Source organism: Elephas maximus, chromosome 15 (assembly GCF_024166365.1).
Source record: "Elephas maximus indicus isolate mEleMax1 chromosome 15, mEleMax1 primary haplotype, whole genome shotgun sequence".
Classification (NCBI taxonomy): Eukaryota; Metazoa; Chordata; class Mammalia; order Proboscidea; family Elephantidae; genus Elephas; species Elephas maximus.
In genome coordinates this window covers 50,992,758-51,017,934 of record NC_064833.1, presented here as the reverse complement: position 1 = coordinate 51,017,934, position 25,177 = coordinate 50,992,758, and the positions used below count along the sequence as shown (strand labels likewise).

The window sequence follows — 25,177 nt, the reverse complement described above, 5'->3', positions numbered from 1 at the left end:
GAGTGGATTTGGATTCCTGGCAACCCTATAGGACAGAGTAGAACTGCCCCATGTGGTTTCCAAGGAATGCCTGGTGGATTTGAACTGCAGACCTTTTGGTTAGCAGCTGTAGCTCTTAATCACTACACCACCAGGGTTTCTATATCATCTCCTAGGTTTATGTTAACGGGAAAATTGTACTACAGCCCAGAAAAGTGATCATAGCTTCTCTAATATTGGGATCCAATTGTCTGCCCTTACGTAATTTCCTAACGTAAGACTATTATCTTCCTCCAGCCATGAGGGAGAAAAACTATCTAAGGATTGTTTATGAAAGGTGGCAAACAGCTCCATTCTCTGGTCCCAGACAGGGGAGAGTAACCAGTGTCAATTTTCAAAGATCTATCAACACACACAAAATTACTAATTCCGGAGCACGTAGAAGTACTAACTAGGAGTGGGCAAGGTGCTTTAGTGGTCAATATTATTTTAAAACACGAATCAGGAAAGGATATTCCTTAAGTATTTTTAACCATGAGTAAAAGTAAAATAATTATGCTCTTTGGAAATAGACATATGGTAATAAATTTGAACTATTTTATTTCTTCAGATATACCAATAAAATATTTGTCATTAAAAGTAGTATTTTTTCATTAGTGGTAGTACATGCATTCCTAGAAAACATCCTACATTCAGAATAACCAAAACAATATTCCACTGTCATTTCATAGCACTCATACAAGCTAGCACTTGACACCCCTCTCCTCTCACCTTCCCACCAAAATCTACTACTTTAAAATGCTGGATTCCTGATGAATTAACACAGACCACATTCCTGTCTTTAGAGGAATACTATGTGTTCAGTGATTTATCCTGGTAACCAAAACCAGTTTCAGAATCCATTGACTCTAGAGGCATTTTTCTTTTCCTATTTCCATTAGTGACTGCATAATAGATTTGAAAAATAAATTCCATAGCAAGAAGCAAAGAATATATTTTGATTATTTCTGTTTTTCAAAAGTTAACCTTTACTGAGCCCTTGGTATATGCCAAGCGTTGTGCTAAGCACACATACATATAACTCATTTGATCCTTACAATAGCCCCAGAGGTGGTACCATCATTAGCTCCATTTTACAGGTGAATAAAAAAGTCCTGAATTCTGGAGGCTGCCATACCTAGATTTTTCTGGGCCATGAGCCATTGCATAATGATGAAATGATGAGTCTAGGATGTGATTTCTTTTTCTTTCTTTTTTTTATTTAATCTTTTTTTTTCCCAGACTGGAGTAAGAGAAGTAGTATTTATTGAGTACTTATCACACAAGATCTTTACATACATTATTCCATTTAGTTCCCCCAGCTCTATCATATAAATAGTGGTTAAGAGCTCGGCTGCTAACCAAAAAGTCAGCAGTTTGAATCCACCAGCCACTCCGTGGAAACCCTATGGGGCAGTTCTACTCTATCCTATAGGATTGCCAAGAGTTGGAATTGACTCGATGTCCACAGGTTTGGTTTCATTCTAATTTTATGTATCAAAAGACTTAAGATGAGAAAGATTAAGTAACTTGTTCAGGGCCACATATATGGTAAGAGTGAAGTCAATTATTTTTCATTTATACCCCTTGATATTGAAGGAGATGCTTGGTAAATTAGAGGATCATTGAAAAAGAGGAAGACCTTCAAAGAGATGGATTGACACAGTGGCTGCAAAAATGGGCTCAAACAACGATTGAGAGGATGGTGTAGGACCAGGTTGTGTTTTGTCCTGCTGTATATAGGATCACTTTGAGTTCAGAACAACTCAGTAACACCTAAAAACAACAAATTGAAGGAGAAAGAAGGAAGGAAAGGACAGGATGGATGATGGAGATAGATAAAAGAACATCTAACAATTGTGCAGCACTGTAGAGATTTGCAAAGCCATCTCAAATCCTTTTCAGGAATAAACAGAATATAAATAAATTTTACTAAAGGGAGTTTAAGTAGAGCCAATAGCTAAAAACAGAAACGTCTTTCATTTGTTTGCTTTACAAGTAACTCCTGATCACCTACTATGGGCTAGGGCCTGAGAGAGGAGCTGGAGATAAAGTGGTGAACATGACAGGCTAGAAGACAGACTAGAAGAAAACACGGGCAACAAAACAAAGTTTACAATAAAATGTGATGAGGATTATAATAAGGGAAGTACAAATTTGCATGGTAAAGAGAAAAAAAATTTTTTTTTTTTTAAAGAGATTGAGCCTAATTTAGGGGTCCAGGGAAGGCTTGCAGAAGGACAAAATATTTAAGCTGAAACCAGAAAAAATAAGTAGGAGTTTTAAAAAATAATATTTATCTATATTTTAATATATTGAATTGTTCTAACTCTATACTGAAAGAACAGTTATAAATAAGGAGCTACGATGAATATTAAAATGTTCCAAATGATTTATAACAAGCAACTATAAAGACATAGCAGGCTGAGGAATCCCCGGTTTGATCTTGCTAAAATAAAATGGAAGATAAATGTACACCAGAGATAAGCCAGAGCTAAAGTCCAACACTCATGAACACAGTATTTGGGGGATAATTTGTTGTCTTCCAGCTGTCAAATACCACAAAGTGGATATGAAATATGAAAGGCCAATCTGATTTTTTAAAGGAATTGCCGCAACCAGACCACACATTGGATCCGGCCAGGTATATCGATCCACTCAAATCCTTTTTGCCTGGAGCCATTGTATGCCTTGTGTGGCGCTTCTTATCACAAGACTGCTGGAAAAAGATGATCATTTTCCAGATATGTTCTGCAGTCAGAAGGGGTTTTTTAAAAGTCAAGGTAATTTTAAAAGGTTTGAGCACATTCTTCAGCTTTTCAAAAACGGAACTTTTTTTCACCACGTTATTTTGCATAGAGTAGAATTGCTTATCATACAATTACAATCTGTAAATCTAATACTGCTTTCTGCCTCTCCTCTCCCCACCACCCGCCGCCAAACCTATGAATAACATTTTATGAAGTAAGTCAGTTCTTCCATACGCTCTTAAGAGTTTTGGGGGCTGTTGCCAACTACTATGTCAGGGACTATTAAAACATAATATTGCTTTGCAGTAACTTTTCAGAGATTTAATTAGAGCACACCAGAAATGCTTATGATGTCTCTGAAGATATACTTGGAACACGGTTATAAATGTAGTAAATAGAACCAGATAACATGAAAAAAATATGTTGCATTTAAAACATGTCTCTGAGGTTAAAAAAAGTGAACCGTATATTAGAAATATTCTATGACAAATGTAACCCCAGGTAATGTTGCCGGCCAATATTATTCTGTAAACCTGGATTAGCTCTTCACAGTTACACAGCACTTTCCGCCTAAGAAATTCTGAATATTACACTATAATTCCATTATAACAACATTTCAACCAGAGAAACAAAAACAGAGCACTATGACCTTCTACCATGAAAGAATACTCTGGGCTGGCTATCCAGATTTCAGGCTGTATACCTGACACAAGAGACATATAGAAATTTCATTAAGATGTGAGGACTCCTTCACCTCTTCTCCAAAATCCCAAACTCATGACTTGCCTTCACTTGGGCAGCACAGAAAATTGAAGGATTTTCTCTGCATCTCAAAAGGTCTATCTTCAATTACCCATGATTCTAAAAGCTCCACTTGTCAGAAGAGTCATCAAATTTAGGCAGAATATCTGGGCCTCATAAACTGATTTCTTTGTGTAATGCCTGAGGAAAAGAGGGGAAAGACATGTTTTGTTTGGATTGCAAAGTAAAATCTGGAAGCCAAGAGTTTAATTTTTCCAAATCAATTCACATCTCGGTATATAAGTGGATGAATCAGTTAGCTATTGCTGTGTAACAAACCTCCCCAAAATTTCTGGTTTAAAACAATAACCACAATTCTGCAGGTAGCCACTTCAGGCTGGGATCAACTAGGAGGTTCTTCTGGTCTCAGCTGGCCTCTCTTAGGCATCTCTATTCAGCTTCACGTCAGCCTTGCTGATCCTGGCTGTTCTTGTAAGGTGCCATCTAGTCTGTTCTGACTCATAGCTACCATATGCACAACAGAATGAAACACTGCCCGATCCTGTGCCATCCTCATGATCATTGTTATGTTTGAACCCATTGTTGCAGCCACTGTGTCACTCCATCTAGTTGAGGGTCTTCCTCTTTTTCGCTGACCCTCTACTTCACCAAGCATGATGTCCTTCTCCAGGGACTGGTCTCTCCTGATAACATGTCCAAAGTATGTGTGACGAAGTCTCACCATTAAGGAGCACTCGGGCTATACTTCTTGCAAAACAGATTTGTTCATTCTTTTGGCAGTTCACAGTATATTCAATGCTCTTTGCCAACACCACAATTCAAAGGCATCAATTCCTTTTCAGTCTTCCTTATTCACTGTCCACCTTTCGTATGCATATGAGATGATTGAAAACACTATGGTTTACATTATTTAATTTCTTGACTGCTGCTTCCATGGGTGTTGATTTTGAATCCAAGTAAAATGAAATCCTTGACAATTTCTATATTTTCTGTGTTTATCATGATTTTGCTTATTGGTCCAATTGTGAGGATATTTGTTTTCTTTATGTTGAGGTGAAATCCATACTGAAGGCTGTAGTCTTTGATCTTTGTCAGCAAGTGCTTCAAGTCCTCTTCACTTTCAGCAAGCAAGGTCGTGTCATCTGCATATTGCAGGTTGTTAATGAGTCTTCCTCCAATCCTGATGCACCCATGCATCTGTCAGTTTGTCATACCGTGGGGGCTTGCGTGTTGCTGTGATGCTGGATACTATGCCATCGGTATTCAAATACCAGCAGGGTCACCCACAGTGGACAAGTTTCAGTTGAGCTTCCAGACAAAGACAGACTAGGAAGAAGGATCTGGCAGTCTACTTCTAAAAAAATCAGCCAGTGAAAACCTTATGAATAGCAGCAGATCTTGGCTGGACTTACTTATATGTCTGGGGCCTCAACTGGGCTGAATCTGCTGATTCAGCTCTGCACTCTGTGGTCTTTCATCCTCTAGCACCAGGAAAGGAAAACTACAGCCTGCTGCTTGTTTTTGTATATAAAGATATTTTGGAATATGGCCACACCCGTTTGTTATGTATTGTCTATGGCTGCTTTCACATTGTGACAGCAAAGTTGAGGACTGACAGGAACCTTATAGCTCACAAAGCCTAAAATATTTACTATCGTACTCTTTACAGAAAAAGTTTACTGATCCCTTATGGTCATTGTTGAAGTCTATAGTATTGAATCACATAAGAATGACCTTCAGACTAAAGAATTATGGTGGCAAAATAAAACAAAACCAGAATTCATGGGGTCAATTCCAACTCATGGCAACTCCATGAGTGTCAGAGTAGAATTGTGCTCCATAGGGTTTTTAATGGCTGATTTTTTCTGGAAGTAGATTTCCAGGCCTTTCTTCGAAGGCATTTCTGGATGGACTGAAACCACCAACTTTTCAGTTAGCAGCCAAGTATGTACCCCCTAGAAACTCCATGGAGCCCTGGTGGCACAGTGGTTAAGAGCTTATCTGCTAATCAAAAGAACAGCTGTTTGAATCCACCAGCAACTCCTTAGAAACCCAATGGGGCGGTTCTCCTCTGTCCTATAGGGTTGGTGTCAGAATCGACTCCAAGGCAAAGAGTTTAAGGGACACCATGGTGGAATGCTGTTGTTGTTAGGTGCTGTCGAGTTGGTTCTGAGTCACAGTGACCCTATGTACAACAGAACAAAACATTGCCCGGTCCTGTGCCATCTTACAATCGTTGCTATGTTTGAGCCCATTGTTGCAGCCACTGTGTCAATCCATCTCATTGAGGGTCATCTTCTTTTTCGCTGACCCTCTACCAAGCATAAGGTCCTTCTGCAGGGACTGGTCCCTCTTGATAATATGTCCAGAGTTTGTGAGATGAAGTCTCGCCATGCTTGCCTAAGGAGGATTCTGCTTGTACTTCTTCCAAGACAGATTTGTTCATTCCTCTAGCAGTCCATGGCAAATTCAATATTCTTTGCTAACACAAAAATTCAAATGCATCAATTCATCTTTGATCTTCCTTATTCATTGTCCAGCTTTTTTATGCATAAGAGGTGATTGAAAATACCGTGGCTTGGTTCAGGTGCACCTTAGTCCTCAAAGTGACATCTTTGCTTTTTAACACTTTAAGGAGGTATTATGCAACAGATTTGTCCAATGCAATACTTCATTTGATTTCTTGACTGCTGCTTCTGTGGACATTGATTGTGGATCCAAGTGAACTGAAATTCTTGACAATTTCAATACTTTCTCCATTTATCATGATGTTGCTTATTGGTCCAGTTGTGAGGATTTGTGTTTTCTTTATGTTGATGTATAATCCACACTGAAGGCTGTAGTCCTTGATCTTCATCAGTAAGTACTTCAAATCCTCTTCACTTTCAGTAAGCAAGGTTGTGTCATCTGCATAACACAGGCTATTAATGAGTCTTCCACCAATCCTGATACCCCGTTCTTCTTCATATAGTCCAGTTTCTTGGATTATTTGCTCAGCATACAGATTGAATAAGTATGGTGAAAGGATACAACCCTGATGCACACCTTTCATGATTTTAAACCACTCAGTATCCCCTTGTTCTATTCAAACAACTGCCTCTTGGTCTATGTACAGCTTCCGCATGAGCACAATGAAGTGTTCTGGAATTCCCATTTTTTGCAGTGTTACCTATAATTTGTTATGATCCACACAGTCAAATGCCTTTGCATAGTCAATAAAACACAGGTAAACATCTTTCTGGTATTCTCTGCTTTCAGCTAAGATCCATCTGACATCAGCAATGATATTCCTTGTTCCATCTCCTCTTCTGAATCTAGCTTGAATTTCTGGCAGTTCCCTGTCAACTTACTGCTGCAACTGTTTTTGAAATATCTTCAGCAAAACTTAACTTGTGTGTGATATTAATGATATTGTTTGATAATTTCCACATTCTATTGGATCACCTTTCTCTGGAATGGGCACAAATATGGATCTCTTCTGTCCATTGGCCAGGTATCTCTCTTCCAATTTTTTTGGCATAGATGATGAGTGCTTCTGGTCTTACCTCCATTGGTTGAAATCTCAATTGGTATTCCATCAATTCCAGGGGCCTTGTTTTTCACCAGTGCCTTCAGTGCAGCTTGGACTTCTTGCTTCAATACCATCAGTTCTTGATCATATGCTACCTGCTGAAATGGCTGAATGTCGACCAATCCTTTTTGATACGGTGACACTGCATATTTCTTCCATCTTCTTTTGATGCTTCCTGGGTCGTTCAATATTTTGCCTGTAGAATCCTTCAGTATTGCAACTTGAGACTTGGATTTTTTCATCAGTTCTTTCAGCTTGTAAAGTGCTGAGCATGTTCTTCCCTTTTGATTTTCTAACTCCAGGCCTTTGCACATTTCATTGTAAGACTTTACTTTGTCTTCTCAAGCCACCCTTTGAAATCTGTTCAATTCTTTTACTTCATCATTTCTTCCATTTGCTTTAGCTACTCTATGTTCAAGAGAAAGTTTCAGAGTCTCTTCTGACATCCATTTTGGTCTTTTCTTGCTTTCCTGTCTTTTTAATGACCTTTTGCTTTCTTCATGTATGATGTCTTTGATGTCATCCCACAACTTCTCTGATCTTTGGTCATTAGTATTCAGTGCATCAAATCTGTTCTTGAGATGGTTTGTAAATTCAGGCAGGATATACTCAGTGTTGTACTTTGGCTCATGTGGACTTGTTTTAATTTTCTTCAGCGTCAACTTGAACTTGCATTTGAAAATTAATGGTCTGTTCCAAAGTGGGCCCCTGGCCTTGTTTTGACTTATGATATTGGGCTTCTCCATGTCTCTTTCCACAAATATAGTCAGTTTGATTCCTGTGTATTCCATCTAATGAGGTCCATATGTATAGTCACTGTTTATGTTGTTGAAAAAAAGTATTTACAACGGATAAGTTGTTGGTCTTGCAAAATTCTATCGTGTGATTCTGGAGTCATTTTTATCACTAAGGCCATGTTTTCCAACTACCAATCTTTCTCCTTTGTTTCCACCTTTCACATTCTAATTGGCAGTAATTATCAATGGTGGAATAGGTTAATATATTTATATATCTCATCATGAAAAACCATGAGAATCGTATGAGTCATTGTTAGTTATATATACCTGACCAAGTAATCTCTGCAGATTGTGAAAAGAACATGTCTACAGTTATTTCAGCAGAAATTAAATTTAATTCTACTTAGTTTTTAGTTATTGATATTAGAACCAGGACTCTAGGAGAGCCACAAAGGAGGTTGATTGTTCTGTCACAGAACCTTAGAATAACAGTTATGGGCTTGTATCTACTGACTCTTGATCTCTGGCCTGAAGGGAAATAAAAGAACTCTCAGTTAAAATTGTTGAGCTCATTAGGGTATGTAGGCTATACCCAAAATGTATAGTAATTCTAACACAATGAATTATGTCCCTTGCCTAGTAAACAGTTCACGTAGTTATTCAGGGACACAGGATCCTGTCATCTTGTAGCTCTGCCAATCCTAATGGAGGTCTTCATCCTACCAACAGAATAGGAAGTGAAAGAGAATGTGGAAGCTAACCTCCTTTTTTAGTCTTGACTTAAAAGTGTTACAGAGCACTTCTGCTCATATTCTACTGGTAAGAACTTATCAATACACAGTTAGCTGTGTACCTAAAAGAAGAGAGAATGATTTTGGTGAACACATTGGAGTCTCTGCCACAGTCCACTTTCTGGTCATCAAGTATTCATTGGTACCCCTTCTTCCATATATAAAATACACTTAGACTCTTCTACCAGGGAAACCACCCAAAGATTCCTTCAATTACTGCTTGTTGCTCAAAATCCAGGTGATGCTCAGTCCTTTTTGTAAGGTCAGGCTGTAGTCCCTTGAGATGTGACAAACATATGAACAAAAAGTTCAGTTATCTGCCTCATCTCACTATACACACACACATACTGCAAGTATACAGTGATAAAACTGGGCCAGGATAACTGCCATAAAGACTGCTATTCAGAAAAGGGACTAATGGGAAACACACAGCATTCACGGGTCCACTGCAGTGATGAATTCATGCTGAGAAGGTATTTTTCAAAGGAGAAAGTTCCTTGATTAGACACTGGATCTCCATTCCAGAAGGAACTCTGCTGTCCACTGTTCTTTTGAAAGGTTCTTCCTGGTGCATTATCCCCTATGGCCACATCTGAAATAGCCCATTCGGGAGTATTACCTTCCTTGGGTGCTACATAGTAGTCACTGTTTCCTGCTCATATAAATTTGGAGTGCTAAATATTATCTTAAGGCTTAAACAATCAAAGAATTTTAAGACTGGGCTCAAGATTTCTTTGGCAGTACAGTTCCCTATAATATTTAGTAGATTTTTTTTTACATATATAGTCAGTTTTACATGTCAGTAACCATACCCAAAGTTACTTCCTAGACATAGTTCTCATGCCTGATTTATTTCCTCACTAAAACCCATGAGGGCAAGAATTCTGTCTTGATCCATCACTATACCCAGAACCTAGTACCTAGTGTTTACCTGGCACAAAGTAGGAGTGTTTGTTAAATACATACAAAGTGCCTAAAGTAAAAAAAAATAGTGCCCGCAAAATAATTGGTATTTAACAAACAGTAATTTTTCACATGAAATGGGAAATTCATTGGAATAGGAGCCAGCAGATCAGAATTTTAATTTAATTCTAGCTCTACTAGCTGGGAAATATTGTCCAAGTTATTTTTCTCACATTCTAGATGGTCCTTACTTTGTTTTTCTGCACTTTCATGATCCACTCCCAATCCTGGCTTTTTTTTTTTTTTTTTTTGACTTGTGTAATTCACTCCCAATCCTTGAAGAGAAAAGGACTAATCTTGAGATAACAAATCCATGAGAAGCCTACAGGAAGCTCTTTATGAGAGTCTTCAAACTATAGCATTAATCCACAATGGTAATAGGATTTTTTACAGGAAGCAATTGGTGTCCAACCTGATGTGATCCATTAAACATAGGCTCCATCTAATACCATAAGATTTTGAAAGTGACCAGTTGTAAGTGATTAATGTGTTTGAAAACCCTGTAATGACTAATGTAACTTTGGAAATGCATCAACGAATACACACTTTTTGAAATTTGGATGTTTGTAATGAGTCTTACGCTACATATTAGATGGAATATACAAGGAAGTATTTGGAGATCACAAAATGCCCAAGGAGCAGTTGGAGGTGTGCACAGAGCAGAATAGAGCTATAAACTTCTCTTTAAAATGTAGTAAATTACTTCAAGGCATTGATCGCAACCCTGGCTGCACATTATAATCACTTTGTGAGGTTTTAAAAACACCGGTGATTAAGCCCTACTCCCAGAGATTCTAATATAAAAGATCTTGGAATTTTACAGCCCCCCAGTGATTCTAATGAAAAATTCTAATTCAGAATCACTGCTTTAAAGGGGGGAAACTCATTGTAAAAGACACCTTCCTTGCCCTTCTGGTACCAGAAAATTACCCTGTCTATATTACTGCATCATACAATTTCATTGCTTGGAATAGCCATGGTTTTCACTGTCATATTTTTAAACAAGAATCATTTGTTTGTGCGGAGGGGTGGAACGAGCGGTAGATGCTCTGGCTCGGGTGAGGTTCCGTGGCCGCCGGTGCAGTAACGCTGGCCCCTTTCTCACCAGCACATCATGCTCGTGCAGCGTCAGATGTCTGTGATAGAAGAGGACTTGGAGGAATTCCAACTTGCTCTGAAACACTATGTGGAGAGCGCTTCCTCCCAAAATGGATGCTTGCGGTAAGTGGCCCTGTGTACACGGCTCAGCTGGGGCAGGTGGGGGAGAAGGCATTTCCTACCATCTCAGGTGAGGGTGAGGTCTGAAAGACTGACATTTTGAGAATGCTCATGTTAAATCACACCCACCACTCCAGCCCTGTGTGTCATGCAGTTTGCAGAGTTTAACTGGATGTTTTCTTTTTTGTACTTGGACTCTGTGTCAATTTCATCATTAGGGTCACTGAGGGAAATAAAATGGAGAGAACAATTTGGATGAGAAGAGGCGTTTGAAACAGACTGAAATTCCCCTTTGGCATCCAGGCAGGTCCACAGACTGATTTAAAATCATCTCTTGTAGATGAGGCCCTGACTCCATCCAGTGCATCTCGTTCTGATTGCTCCCTTGGCAGGCTACCCTGTGGCATAATAACCATTTCAACCATTATGAACTTGCACAGATCTCTGAAGTCATGATTTCAGAATTCAAACATAAAAGAAAAATCAACAGCTCTTTCCTTTCCTCATTCCACGGCCACTCCAGCTGAGGCTTCTATTGTTGCAGTCTACTAAAATACACCATTCCTCATCTTTAATTTCTTCACTACAACCCTCCTGATAAACAGCTCCTGGAAAAATCTTCCAGAAACAATTATCAAAGAATTCCCTTAGTTAGGAACCTATGGCACACTCTAATAAGTATCATACCAAGTGCTAGATGCATAAACTGTTAAGGGCTCAACTACTAGACAACAGATGAGTGGCTCCAACTCACCCGGAAGCGCCTTGGAAGGCAGGCCTGGCTATCTGCTTCTGAAAGGTCACAGCCTGGAAAACCCTACAGAGCACAGTTCTACGCAGCGCACATGGGGTTGCCGTGAGTTAGAGTCGACTGGACGGCAAACTAAGAACATTTATCTTACCAACAGACCTCAGGAATCCATATCATTGTTACCATTTGTTCCCCCTCACCTGAACACTCTGCCCCAGCATTGCACCGCTGCCTATTGACTTTCCAGCAAGATCTGTTAACTCCTATCATTGTGCTTTAGACCTGGCCGTTCTCCCCTCCAGAAACGTGTGTTCAGCTGCAGGTCTCTGGCAGCCCATACCTTGCCCCAAGTCCAAAGCCCAGCTTCAAATTCACCTGCTTCTGGAAAACTTCCACAACCAATTATCTCCCTACCTTGTGTGCTTGTTTAAACTGCATTTCATAATACTGTCCAAATATTGTTTTGGGAAAGTGTTTTAGTAGGGGCACGTGTGTGTGTGTGTGTGTGTGTGTGTGTGTGTGTGTGTGTGGGAACACTTTATGTCTCTGATTGCTTTGGTGTTCCTTCCAGTAATTAATTTCATTTTATTCAGCAGAATGCCTCCCCAGCTGAGAAGTCTGGTTCTAGAATTTAGCATGGGATTTTACTAGTTTTGTGCCTTTGGGAAAGGCTCTCACTGGCCTGAGGCCTCTGAAATAATCCTTGTGAAGTGCTTAGTGCAGGGCCTCACATCCACTGAGGGCCCATCGCAGGTGAACTGGGGTTACTATTGTATTTAGATACCTTCCTCATTGTCCGGCGGCTGATCTCCTCTCTGGAGTGCCAGAGTACTTGCTCAGAGCCAGTGATGCCGAACAGCTCGTGATCTTCCTAGTGCAGCCTTTGTAACAGAAAGACAGGAACTACCGTGTTTCCATTATTTTTTTATTCTCCTTCATACCAGACTGAGAAGAATGCAAATTAGAACCCCATTTTAGTGCTTTTAATTCAGTGACTCAAGAGAGAATGAGGAGCAGCATATATTTGCCAAAGTGGAGTATCTGTAGTTTAAAAAAATATACTCATTTAAAAATAAAAAATTTAGGCCCATAAAACAAAATGAGACTAAAAGGCACTCCAGCCCAGGGGCAGGGACCAAGAAGTAGGAGGGAATAGGAAAGCTGGTAATAGGGAACCCAAGGTTGAAAAGGGAGAGTGTTAACATGTCCTGGGGTCGTTAACCAATGTCATAGAACAATGTGTGTACTGACTGTTTAATGAGAAACTAGTTTGTTCTGTAAACCTTCATCTAAAGTACAATAAAAAATTTAAATAAATAAAATTTAATTTTTAGAATATACAAAAAACATATATATACTTTCTATAGTATATGCTGTAGAAAGTAGAGTTCAGTAAAATCTTTTTTTGATCAGTGAGCAGATAAAGAGGATACAGTCTGTTTTGGTGTATCATAGCCTCCAGGGATGTGTTAGATCTTTTACATTTATTAAGGGACAACAAAGTTTTTTGTTTTGTTTCGTTTTGTTTAAGGTTCAGAAACACCGCTTTAGTGTGTATTGGGAAAATAGCCTGAAGTGACTAGAACAGCTCCAGGAAGCAGGAAGTAGGCAGTAGGAGAGTAAAAGAAGCCAGTGGGTAGGATGGTGCTGCCTGCTGCAAACTCTGCTCTGTCAGTAACCCTGGCAGATTGCCCCTCAGCTCCTGCTGAGAGGCAGAGGGGAAGAGAGCATACTTGGCCTGTAATTTAAGCGTCTTTTCCTTTCCAAGACTGGCCTGTTTCTTAAGGGTTCTTCACTCACTTCTTGTTGCTGATTTTTCAGCGATTTTCTTTCTTGTACTGAAATGATCAAAAAGCAGACTTTATGAAATGGGATGAGCATCAGAGAATGACTACACACGGATGGGCTATATGTGGAAGAGATGTTGTGCTAGAGTGCCTGTCTAAATTCAATTTTTCACTTACACCAGTTAATTAATCAAACTCAATTTTCTATCCATACCAATTGATGAATAATGAAATGGGCCACTCATGCCATCAGCTGTAATTCGATACAATTGCTGACTGCTTGATGGCGACATAGGGTTCTATGAATTATCCAACTTTTGCAGTTTATTTTTCGCAATTCCTTTTTGGCTCAGCATGCATAGGTAGTCAGGAAATGCTACCGTAAAATAAAATAAAAATTGTTGAGAACTTACTGGATAAGGCATTTTGTAGCCATTTTCTTACTTAACCTTTATAGCAATCATCTAAAGCATGTATGGTACCTGGTTTAGGAGGAAATTGAAGCTCAGATGAATTCAATAACTTGCCCAAGTGACTCTAAAGCCCATGTATAATCCTTGAATTAGATTTTCCTGGACTTTATGTGATTAACCCAGGGTAGAATAGACAAGATCCTTCCTATTCCAATTACGAGGTCCTACTTTCTTCAATTCAGGCTACTGAATTAGAGAAGCTTTGTCCTCTAGGTTTTTTGACTAGGAGACTCAGAGGGTTGGGGACTGACAAAGGCTTTGTCATAGCAGTCAGTCAATTGAGTTTTAAAAATGAGTTACTGAAAAACTTAGGCATATGAATTGTGTGGACCCATGAATAAAACACACACACACACAGTGTGGTACTGTTGTTCACTTATTATAATCATGAAGGTTCATTAACTCCTATGTTTGCAGAGGGTAAGAACTGAATATATGTGGTGTACATAGTGTGTTCTCAGCCGTGGTGGCCACCAGAGAAAGAGTTTCTGCCTTCAAGGAACTTAGAATCTAGTTGTGAGAATAGAATACACATTCATGAAGATAGAGAGCAATTAAAGCCATATTCTTGAACTAAGGTTTCACAGCTGTTAAGATAGAAATGGTTTCTGACGTGATTCTCAGATATAAAATTCTAGAATTTCAATGTGTTCTAAACTCCATGTCAAAGGCCAAGGGAACATGATAGGTTTTTATTATAAAAAGCAACCTCGAGGCTGGCTCATGGCCAGAGAAACCTCCTTAAGAACTAATGGTGCCCTGTGTCACACTGAACTATTAATCATTTATCAGTGTTTTTATATAAATTAAATAAATTGGTGGCCAGAGCTTGATATGAAGAAACGTGGGGACTGTCCCTTCTGTTGTGCCTTGTCTCTCATAGCGAGGCTCTTTGGCTTAAAGTAGGGGATGTGGGGAAAGAAGGAAGCTTAGAGGAAGAGGGAGTCCTGTCCATTATGGGCTGCTTGCCTCTGCTAAGATCTTTAACCCCAGCTTTCCCTGAGCTACATCCTTTTCTCTGAGAAGTCATTTCACTGACTCACTTTCTAACTATTCAAGGTCTCCTGAAGGTCAGTGCTGAAGCTCTTAGTGACTACACCCAGGGACAGCTTAGCCAGAGAACTCTTGCGTCAGCAAGTAGGTGTTAAGTGTCACAGGACATATATAAACACATCAAGGAGGAAGACAATGAACATTCTAGGTTAGTAAAATCATATAAGGGACAGCTCAGATATGGGCCATATGATTTCGCTTGCCAGTAATTGAAAGCTAATCATTTAATTCCTAAACCTTTTTATTTTAACAGATGCTAGTAGAAATCTTTCCCAAAATTATTTCATAATTAGTCTTTTCCTGCTGTCTCCATGCCATCATCACATACATGTCATTATCTGTATTGTATAGTCTCAAGTAGCAATGTCTTTAAATGTCATTGCCATCTAGTGGTCAGTTTGGCCCTTTAAGACAGCACCCAGTCTGTAGAGGAATTCTGGTTAGTTTTTAACCCAAGTCCCGTTGAGACAAAATCTGTATTTGGTTGTTACTTCATCTGCTTCTTATCACCCTTTTTAGGTTTCCTACTTTTTTTTCCTGTACCGTAGAGTGGCTAAGAGGCAGCCCTTGGAGTAGAAATGTCTAGATTCCAACCCGTTTCATCACTACTAACTGTATGACCTCGGTTATTTAATCCTTCTGTACCTCAGTTTCCTTATCTGTAAAATGGAGAAAACAATTGCACCTACCTGTATCAGATAGGAGTGTTTTCAACTACAATTTAGAGAAAGCACAACAATAGTAGGTTAGATCCTAAATACTTTTTTTTTTTTCCTCAATAAGAAGTCTGGAGGTAGAAGCCTCAAGGCTACATCTACAGCTTAATGCTACCTTTAAAGATTCAAAGTATTTCTTTCAGCACCATCATCCTTCTTTCAGTTCTACCATATGGCTCTCAACCAGATGGCCTACAAGGCAGAAAGAAGGGAGCAATAATAGCAAACTCTCAAAGTCTGGTCCTAAGGATGCAGGTGTTTTCCATAGGAGCCCCTGCCTCTCAGCATTCTTCCCTTTGCAACTTATTGGCCAGAACTCAAACCGCATGGCCACTCCTGGCTACTGGGGAGGCTAAAGCAAGTATCTAGCAAAGAAGAGTGAGATTCGTGACTGTCTCAGTCCAGTACTGACTGGTGTAACCTGAACAATGTCAGGGTTCTGTTAGCAAGAGGAGAGTAATGGTTGGGTAGGCAGCTGACAGTGCCTGCCATATGATCCCAGTGTGACTGTGAAGGCAAAATGACTTAATCCATGCAAAATGCTTAGGGTCTGGAACAGAGCAATTCATGTAAGCAATCATCGACATCGCCATTATTATTAATACTTAGACTACTACTATTATTATGATTATTATTATTGACTAGAGCTTCTCATTGTCACGTTTTCCTGTTTACTTTGTGGTCTGTTTTTCTCCATCCTTTTTACTTCTGACCTTCTCAGCTTTGACACCACTAAGGCTTAGCTTTCATAGGCACTTTCTTTTTTGGCTATTGAGCTAACAACTAATTAAACACACACACACATACTGTATGCCAAGAACTAGGCTAAGCATTCTACATGAAGCACCTTATTTAATCATCATAGTGCTATAGTTGTCAACATTTTAAAGATGAGAAAACTGAGGTTAAGAAATGGGCCCAAGGTCACCTTGCTAATAAGTGACTGGGCCATACTTCAAACTACTACTTTATCACACTGTATGCTCTTCAGTCCTCGGAAAGAGTCAGTATTATTCTAAGATTTTGCAAATTTTATATAATCTTGTGCCTAGTCTGGAAAATGGAAAGTTCAAACAGCAGTATAAGTGGGTTTTTTAGTGTAAATAAGTAATATGAATGAATGAGTTTGCAGGAAGTTGTTCATGAAGAGCCTGAAATGCTAGGCTAAGTATTTTAAAGCTTCCCCAAAAGAAAGTAGACTTGAATTGAAATTTGCCCATTATGTTGTCAGGTTCCCTGTGCAGATTTTTGATTTGGAAAACATCTTCACCAGACATATAAATACAAAGATATTTAACAGGAAATGAAACCTGTAATCATATGAGACATGCACTTTTTTGAACACAAATAAGTATTCTGGAGTAGAGTTAGAATTTACCAGAATTCTTAAACTTATGGATCACAGTCCTATGATCACCAATGAGAGAATTAAGGAAAATTGAAAGCAGTCTTCCTCTAAATGTGGTCTCTAAGTGGATTAGCCACATCAGAATTACCTAGGGGCTTGTAAAACTGCAGATTCCAGGCTGACACTAGACAATGCATCTGTGAGGGTGGATCCAGGGAATCTGCATTTTTTATAAGCATCCTAGGTTTTTCTTATGCACACAAAATGTAGAATCATTATCTTTAGAGGAAAGAGGTTTCTTTTTCAAAAAGAAAAATGGAGAACAAAGCTTAGTCACTCTTCAACAAAAAGTTTTATTTAAAAAACAAAAAGAACTTGAACTAGAAGTCAGGAAACGTGTGCTCTGCAACTAATTTATTATATGATCTTGTGTAACCCATTTAGTTATTCTAGGCCTTGGCTTCCCTGCCCACGGTTGAACTACCCTTTAGCCCATTCATAAACATTTGAGGATTGTAAACCTAGAAAATCTCCAATTTCATTTCTCAATGCCTTTGATTCTATGATAAACCTTTCCCCAGAAAATATGAATTTGAATAATAATATACTTGCCTCTTTATATCTTAACGAACCAAGCTAGATAACAACCTATGAAAAACACTGAACTATTTACACAAAAACCCAGAGATTAAAAAAAAAAGAAAACTTTTTTAAATTTCTGTGTTTAGCTACTGCCACCTGCAGGTCACATTTAGGTAAATACAAAATCTACATTAATCTTTATTTTCTGAGTCAGAGTCGACTAGATGGCAATGGATTTGAGTTTTTGTTTTCATATTTTCCTAATATGTTCTGTTATGTTTATTCAATCTTTGTTTCTCTAGCCTCAAATTTGGCTTTATAGTCTGAATATTTTGTGAAACATTAGGCTGAACAAACTAGACTTGTGGAATTAATTTTTTTTAAGGCATCTTTATTTTTGTCTCCCATTCTCCTTTGAGTTTATGGATCTGTCCCTTCCTTTTTATTGCTTTGTTTCTACCTTAGATTTCAGGAAGGGTTATAGAGGTGAAAGCTGACCTACCAAAAATGAGTTCGAACCCATGTGGGTACTAGCCCATTGGATCTTAAATCTAGCACCTTAACCACTTGGCCAGCCCGGTAGTGTCTTAGTTTCAGTCTTTACCATCTCCCACCTAACTACCTCACTAGTCTCTAGGTTCTCTTCAAGCTTTGTATGACTGCCCTCCGTACCATACCCCATACTGCCATCAGAAGGATCTTTTAAAACATAGCCTTAACCATGTCGTTCTCACTGCTTTAGCCCCTGCAGTGGCAAGGAGCCCTGGTGGCACAATGTTCAGTGCTTGGCTGCCAACTAAAAGGTTGGCAGTTTGAACACACCCGGAGACTCTGTGGGAGAAGGACCCAGTGATCTGCTTCCGTAGAGATTACAGCCAAGAAAACCCTATGAGACAGTTTCTCCTCTGTCACATGGGGTTGCTATGAGTTGGAATCCACTCACCGCACCCAACAACAATAGAGTGAAGATAAAAATAATAACTATATCTTTAGGAATTAAAAAGCACCAGATTAAAAAAAGTAAAAAAAAAAACCTTTAATGGCTCTTCATTGCTACTGGGTTAAATACACAAGTCTTTTTAGCCACCCCTCTCTTCACTTCTTCAAAACATATCATATAGGCTTTTAGCCACATTCAGGCTAGTTGGAGAAGCAGAAGTAACAAGTCTGTCTTCCCCAATTAGAAAAGGAATAAAAGGTAAAAATTATGGCAGGAACATGGACTCTCAAACTTAATCTGGACTGAGACAGAGTCGAGGGGATAGTGCGCGCGCGTGTGTGTGTGTGTAAAAGTTGTATAGCAGCAGTGTGGTCCAGGTGACTCAAATGGCTTAGAGCCGGACCCCAGACAAAAGCTGTCCATGCAGGGACATAAGGGTAAGGCCAAGAGTTATGGAAGTTGACAGGACTCAATACAAAGAACTACCCTTGAGGACAAGGACAATGGCATGCACTCATATGTTTCTGAACCCTGGTACAACAGATGCTCAATAAATGCTTTTAAATGAATGAAATTTTACAAAAGTTGTATATCTATACTCTACTGAGATAGTTGTGATGCCACACAAGAAAAGTGAAAAATTTTTATGCCAAACAAAGATATATTGAATTAATCAATTCTGGACCAAACTGTTCAGTTCTCACGCAGGTACCCTAAATCGTTCCCTATACCAAAGGATAAGATTTGTGTCATGCCACATATAGAGACAATTACCAAAATTAGCTTGCTTCTTGTCTTTAAATTTCCTGTGGCTAATTATGCTTTTTTTTTCCCCCCCAGTATTTCTATTCAGAAGCTTTCAAATGAATCTCGCTACATCATTTATGAGTTCTGGGAGAATAGCAGTGTATGGAATAGGTAAGTTATGAGTTAGATGATTTTTTGTGAAGCCACATAGGTAATGATATACATGATGTAATTTTTTAACTTGTAGGGAAAACTCTATTCCCTTTACCTCCCCTTAATACCTGTCCCATTTACTCATTATCCTGAATCACACATGTTTAGGAATTTCTTTCATGGATTAGAAACCACTTACTTCTTGAAGGACAAATACTTTTGGTCATATCCCACTTCAAATCGTAACCATTTCACTGATGTTTTTAGGTGAGGTTTAGGTAGAGGCCATGGGTGTCTAAAGCAAGGGGTGAGACAAAGGATGTATGTAGAAAAGGAAGAGCCAGAAAAAAAATCTTTACCTACTAAATTCCCGAAGGATAAGCTCTGTGGTTTTTATTTTACAAATAAAGCTAGATATGATGGTTAAGATCATCAAGACCTAACAACTTTGCTAAGTGTCTTTAACCACTGCAAATAAAGAGGAAATTTAGGACCTTGCTTGGCAAAGATAAAATGAATCAATTTCCCTAAAATTAAAATAATTACTAATAAATAACAAAATAAATAATTAGAAAAATGGGATGAAGGACATTTTATGCTATCTTAAAATTATAGAAAACAGTTCCAGTTGGTTTTAAATAGCACAAATATAGCTCTTCAATAAATCCATGTTTAGGTGGGTGTTAAATATGGTGACGGATGTGAAGAATGCCTGAAAATTCAGTTGATACATATTTCACCAAAAAAGTTTGATTTTTGTGACTATTTTGAAGGCACTTTGTTGTATCATTAAGGCATATTGAGTCTACAGAGTTTCAGGCACGGAAGAGAACATTAAAGTTATTTAATTCAGTGTTTCCAGGCCTATACTTCAAGATGGGTGATTTTTATTTCTTTTTATTTTCTAGAGATGTAGGTTATCTACAGTCCCTTTCTTAGCTATCCGAGTTTTTAAAACACTGTGACAGCCAAGATAGTCTATTTTGTGTTTATATATCCTGCTGCAATTAAAGTCTACCTCCGATTGTTTTATCTTCTGTGGAGAATTAATGTCCTTTTTTAAAAATCTTGTTTCTGATGACAGTTGTTAAATTAGCCTCTGAATCTTTTTTTAGGCTGTATAACCATTTTTAAAAAGACTATATTTGGGCACTTAATCCAAACCATTCAAAACCTTGCCATCTTGATTGAATTTGATCCCTGCTTCATTCTACTTAGAAAGACTGTAAATAAAAATCACAGCCTTAACCTGTAATTATTTATACAGCCATCTTCAGACGAATTACAGCAAGACATTCCAAAGAAGTAACGTCGATTTCTTGGAAACTCCAGAACTCACATCCACTATGCTTGTTCCTGGTAATTATAGCTTCTATGCGCTTTTGTATTATCTTTTTCCTTTTAAAAGGTAACCCTGGTGGTGTAGTGGTTAAGTGCTACGGCTGCTAACCAAAGGGTCGGCAGTTTGAATCCACCAGGCGCTCCTTGGAAACTCTACGGGGCAGTTCTACTCTGTCTTATAGGGTTGCTATGAGTCGGAATTGACTTGATGGCACTGGGTTTGGTTTGGCTTCGGTATGTCGTTTCCCCCTCACATTTTATAAATGGTGCTCTTTTTTTTTTTTGTATTTTAGATGAGGGTTTACAGAGCAAATTAGCTCTCATTAAACAATTAACACACATATTGTTTTGTGACATTACTTGCATCCCCTGGACATGTCAACAGTCTCCCCTTCTCAACCTTGAGTTCCCTATTACCAGCTTTTCTGTCCCCTCCTCCTGCCTTCTCATCCTTGCACCTGAGCTGGTGTGCCCATTTAGTCTTGTTTTGTTTCATGGACCTGTCTAATCTTTGGCTGAAGGGTGAACCTTAGGAGTGATTTCAGTACCGAGTTAAAAGGGAGTCCAGGGGCCATACTCTTGGGGGTTTCTCCAGTCTCTGTCAGACCAGTAAGTCTGGTCTTTCTTTGTGAGTTTGGATTTTGTTCTACATTTTTGTCCAGCTCTGTCTGGAACCCTTTATTGGGATCCCTGTCAGAGCAGTAAGTGGTGGTAGCCCACCACCATCAAGTTGTGCTGGACTTAGTTTTTTCATTCTCTCTTGCTCTAGATGGGGTGAGACCAGTGGAGTATCTTAGATGGCCACTCAAGCTTTTAAGACCCCAGAAACTAGTCACCAAAGTATAATGTAGAACATTTTCTTTATAAACTATGTTGTGCCAACTGAGCTAGATGTTCCCAGAGACCATGGTCCCCAGGACTCAGCCCAATAATTCGGTCCCTCAGGGAGTTTGGACGTGGCTGTGGAGCTTCCATGACCTTGCCTTGGACAAGTTGTGCTGGTTCCCCCAGTATTGTGTACTGTCTTACCCTTCACCATAGTTATCACTTATCTATTGTCTACTTAGTGTTTTTCCTTCCCCACCTCTCCCCTCCCTCATAACTATGAAAGATTGATTCTTTTTGTGTGTAAACCTGTTCATGAGTTCTTATAGTGGTCTCATACAGTTTGTCTTTTTGTGATTGACTTATTTCACTCAACATAATGCTCTCCAGATTCATCCATGTTGTGAGATGTTTCACAGATTCACCATTGTTCTTTATTGTTGTGTAGTGTTCCATTGTGTGTATATATCAGTTTGTTTATCCATTCATCTATCAGTGGGCATCTAGGTTGTTTCTATTTTTCTGCTATTGTGAATAATGCTGCAGTGAACACGGGTGTGCATATGTGTATTCGTTTGACAGCTCCTGTTTCTCTAGAATATATTCCTAGAAGTGGAATTGCTGGATCATATGGTATTTCTATTTCTAGCTTTTTAAGGAAGTGCCATATCATTTTCCAAAATGGTTGTACCATTTTGCATTCCCACCAGCAGTGCATAACAGTTCCAATCTCCCTGCAGCCTCTCTAACATTTGTTATTTTCTGTTTTTTTTTTTTTTGATTCTTGCCAGTAATGTCAGGGTGAGATTGTATCTCATTGTAGTTTTGATTTCCATTTCTCTAATGGCTCGTTGTCTCAAGCATTCCCTCATGTGCCTGTTAGCCGCCTGAATGTCTTCTTTGGTGAAGTGTCTGTTCATATCCTTTGCCCATTTTTTAAATTTGATTATTTGTCTTTTTGTTGTAGAGGTGCTGGATTTTCCTTTAGATTTTAGAGTTTAGCCCTTTGTCAGATATGCCATAGCCAAAAATTTTTTCCAAGTCTGTAGGTTCTCTTTTTACTCTTTTGGTGAAGTATTTTGATGAGCCAAAACCAAACCCACTGCCTTCAAGTTGATTCCAACTCATAGCAACTCTATAGGACAGAGCAGAACTGCCCCATAGTTTCCATGAAGCACCTGGTGGATTTGAACTGACGTCCTTTCAGTTAGCAGCCATAGCACTTAACCACTACGCCACCAGGGTTTCCCTTTTTTGATGAGCGTGTTTTAATTTTTAGAAGATTCCAGTTATCTAGATCATCTTCTCGTGTTTGTATATTGTTATGGTTTGTATCCTGTTTATGCTGCTGTGTATTAGGGCCTCTAGCATTGACCCTGTTTTTCTTCTATGATCTTTATTGTTTTTGGTTTTATATTTAGGTCTTTGATCCATTTTCAATTTGTGTATGGTGTGATGTATGGGTCCTGTTTCATTTTTTTGCAGATAGCCAGCCAGTTTTGCTAGTACCATTTGTTACAAAGACTGTCTTATCCCCATTTGATGGACTTTGGGCCTTCACTGAAGATCAGGTGACCAGAGGTGGATGGATTTACGTCTAGGTTCTCAACTCTGTTCCATTGGTCAATATGTCTGTCGTTGTACCAGTACCAGGCTGTTTTAACTACTGTACCTGTATAGTAGGTTCTGAGGTCAGGTAGTGCAAGTCCTCCTACTTTATTCTTCAATAGTGCTTTACTTATCTGGGGCCTCTTCCCTTTCCATATCAAGTTATCCAGCACCTACTGGTACTAGATATATTAAAAACTACAATATGATTTTATTTTTAGGGCATTTATAATCTTATTGCCAAAACAAGTTCTATTCAAATAAAACAGAATTTTAGTTAGATTACAACCAAGTGCCAAAAGAAATGGTACTACTAACAATCAAATAGGAAGGGCTCAATCTTGGTTCAGATAGTCAGGAAATGGTGACTAGAAAGATAAGCAATTATGTAGACAAAAGGTGGGGGGAAATGGTCTCTTTAAGAATGGTACGTTCCTTGAATTTACTTGGCTCTGAATTTCTATGTCAAAAAAAGAGGGGAGGGCATATTAGCAGAGAAAAAAATTTAAATGAACATGTAGGTTGCAGTTATTTTCATTATTTAAAAAAATATGTTTTTCTCTTTGCAGCTTCATGGTGGATCCTGAACAACAACTAGATGTTCGTAGACATTTTCTTTATGGTTCCAAGTATAAAACAATTGTTCTTAAAATGTGAATTAGAAAATTCTCCATGGTGGTTAATCTACTGTATACTTTTGTTTGATAAATTTACTCTGAGATGTGACTTGTAAAATGTATCCTGTAATTTTATTATTTGTGTGAATTTTAGCTCAATTTTCAATGTTCACTATTATCCTCAGTATTTGATGCTAATTGTTTTGCTACTTAAAACACTTTAATGGCAAAATCTAATATGTAGGGGAAAAAAGTACTGGTAAAGGAATAAAATTTTGCAAAAGAAATTCTTATAATGAAGGAAAAACACTTAAAGTGGGAATTTTTGGAGGATTAATTTATAAGACAGATTTTGTAGACTGTCAGCTATTAAAAAAAATTATAAAGGGTTAATAGGTGTTTTGTGATTTTATGTAGCTGATTTTCTGTGAGTGAAGTTTATTCTGCAATAATGCCTGTTCCATTCCGAATACTCCTAATCCCATGAGTATTCACTTTATATTACTTAAGAAGATAATGCATAGGCATAAAAAAAAAAAAAAAACCCTTGAATATAAAGAATCTCTATCCATTTGTCAGGTTATAAACTAGTTTTTCACAGTAAGTGAACAATTTTGTGGTAAGTTAGGATACCATTTAGTAACACTGTATCATTTATTAGCACCATAATTACCAGAATATGAGTTAGACATAACAAGAGAAAAGTTTTATTTTGGGAGAATCTGGCTCAAATTTTATGGCACATAGGTTTGGTATGTGATCTAGAAAGTTAACTTTTCTTATGAAAAATTGACATTTTCATGAAGGGTAAGACAGTACACAGTACTGGGGAAGCCAACACAACTTGTCCAAGGCAAGGTCAACGGAAGCTCCAGACACATCCAAACTCCCTGAAGGACCGAATTATTGGGCTGAAGGCTGTGGGGACCATGGTCTCGGGGAACATGTAGCTCAGTTGATATAACACAGTTTATACAGAAAATGTTCTACATTTGACTTTCGTGAGTAGCGTCTAGTGTCTTAAAAGCTTGTGAGCGGCCATCTATGATACTCCACTGGTCTCACCCCTTTAGGAGCAAGGGAGAATGCAAGAAAACCAAAGACACATGGGAAAGATTTGTCCAAAGGACTAATGGATCACAACTATGACAGCCTCCAGCAGACAGTCCAGCACACCTAGATGGTGCCTGGCTACCACCACTGACTGCTTTGACAGGGATCATAATAAAGGGTTCCAGACAGAGCTGGAGAAAAATGTAGAACAAAATTCTAACTCACAGAAAAAGACCAGACTTACTGACCTGACAGAGACTGGAGAAACCCCAAGAGTATGGTCCCCAGATACCCTTTTAGCTCAGTAATGAAGTTACTCCCTGAAGTTCATCCTTCAGCCAATGATTAGAGAGGCCCATAAAACAAAAGAGAC

The 25,177-nt window shown here is 38.6% G+C and overlaps 1 protein-coding gene across 1 annotated transcript in view; it reads left to right on the top strand.

Annotated features, from left to right (window-relative positions):
- NECAB1 (N-terminal EF-hand calcium binding protein 1) overlaps nt 1-23,804 on the top strand; it is a 162,069-nt gene extending 138,265 nt beyond the window's left edge. Inside the window, exons 10-13 of the mRNA XM_049854509.1 lie at nt 10,701-10,813; nt 19,301-19,378; nt 20,628-20,719; nt 23,704-23,804. Of these exons, the coding sequence (XP_049710466.1) occupies nt 10,701-10,813; nt 19,301-19,378; nt 20,628-20,719; nt 23,704-23,732 (312 nt within the window). The 3' untranslated portion in view covers nt 23,733-23,804. The remainder of the gene's footprint in view (nt 1-10,700; nt 10,814-19,300; nt 19,379-20,627; nt 20,720-23,703) is intronic.
- Nucleotides 23,805-25,177: the final 1,373 nt, after the last annotated feature.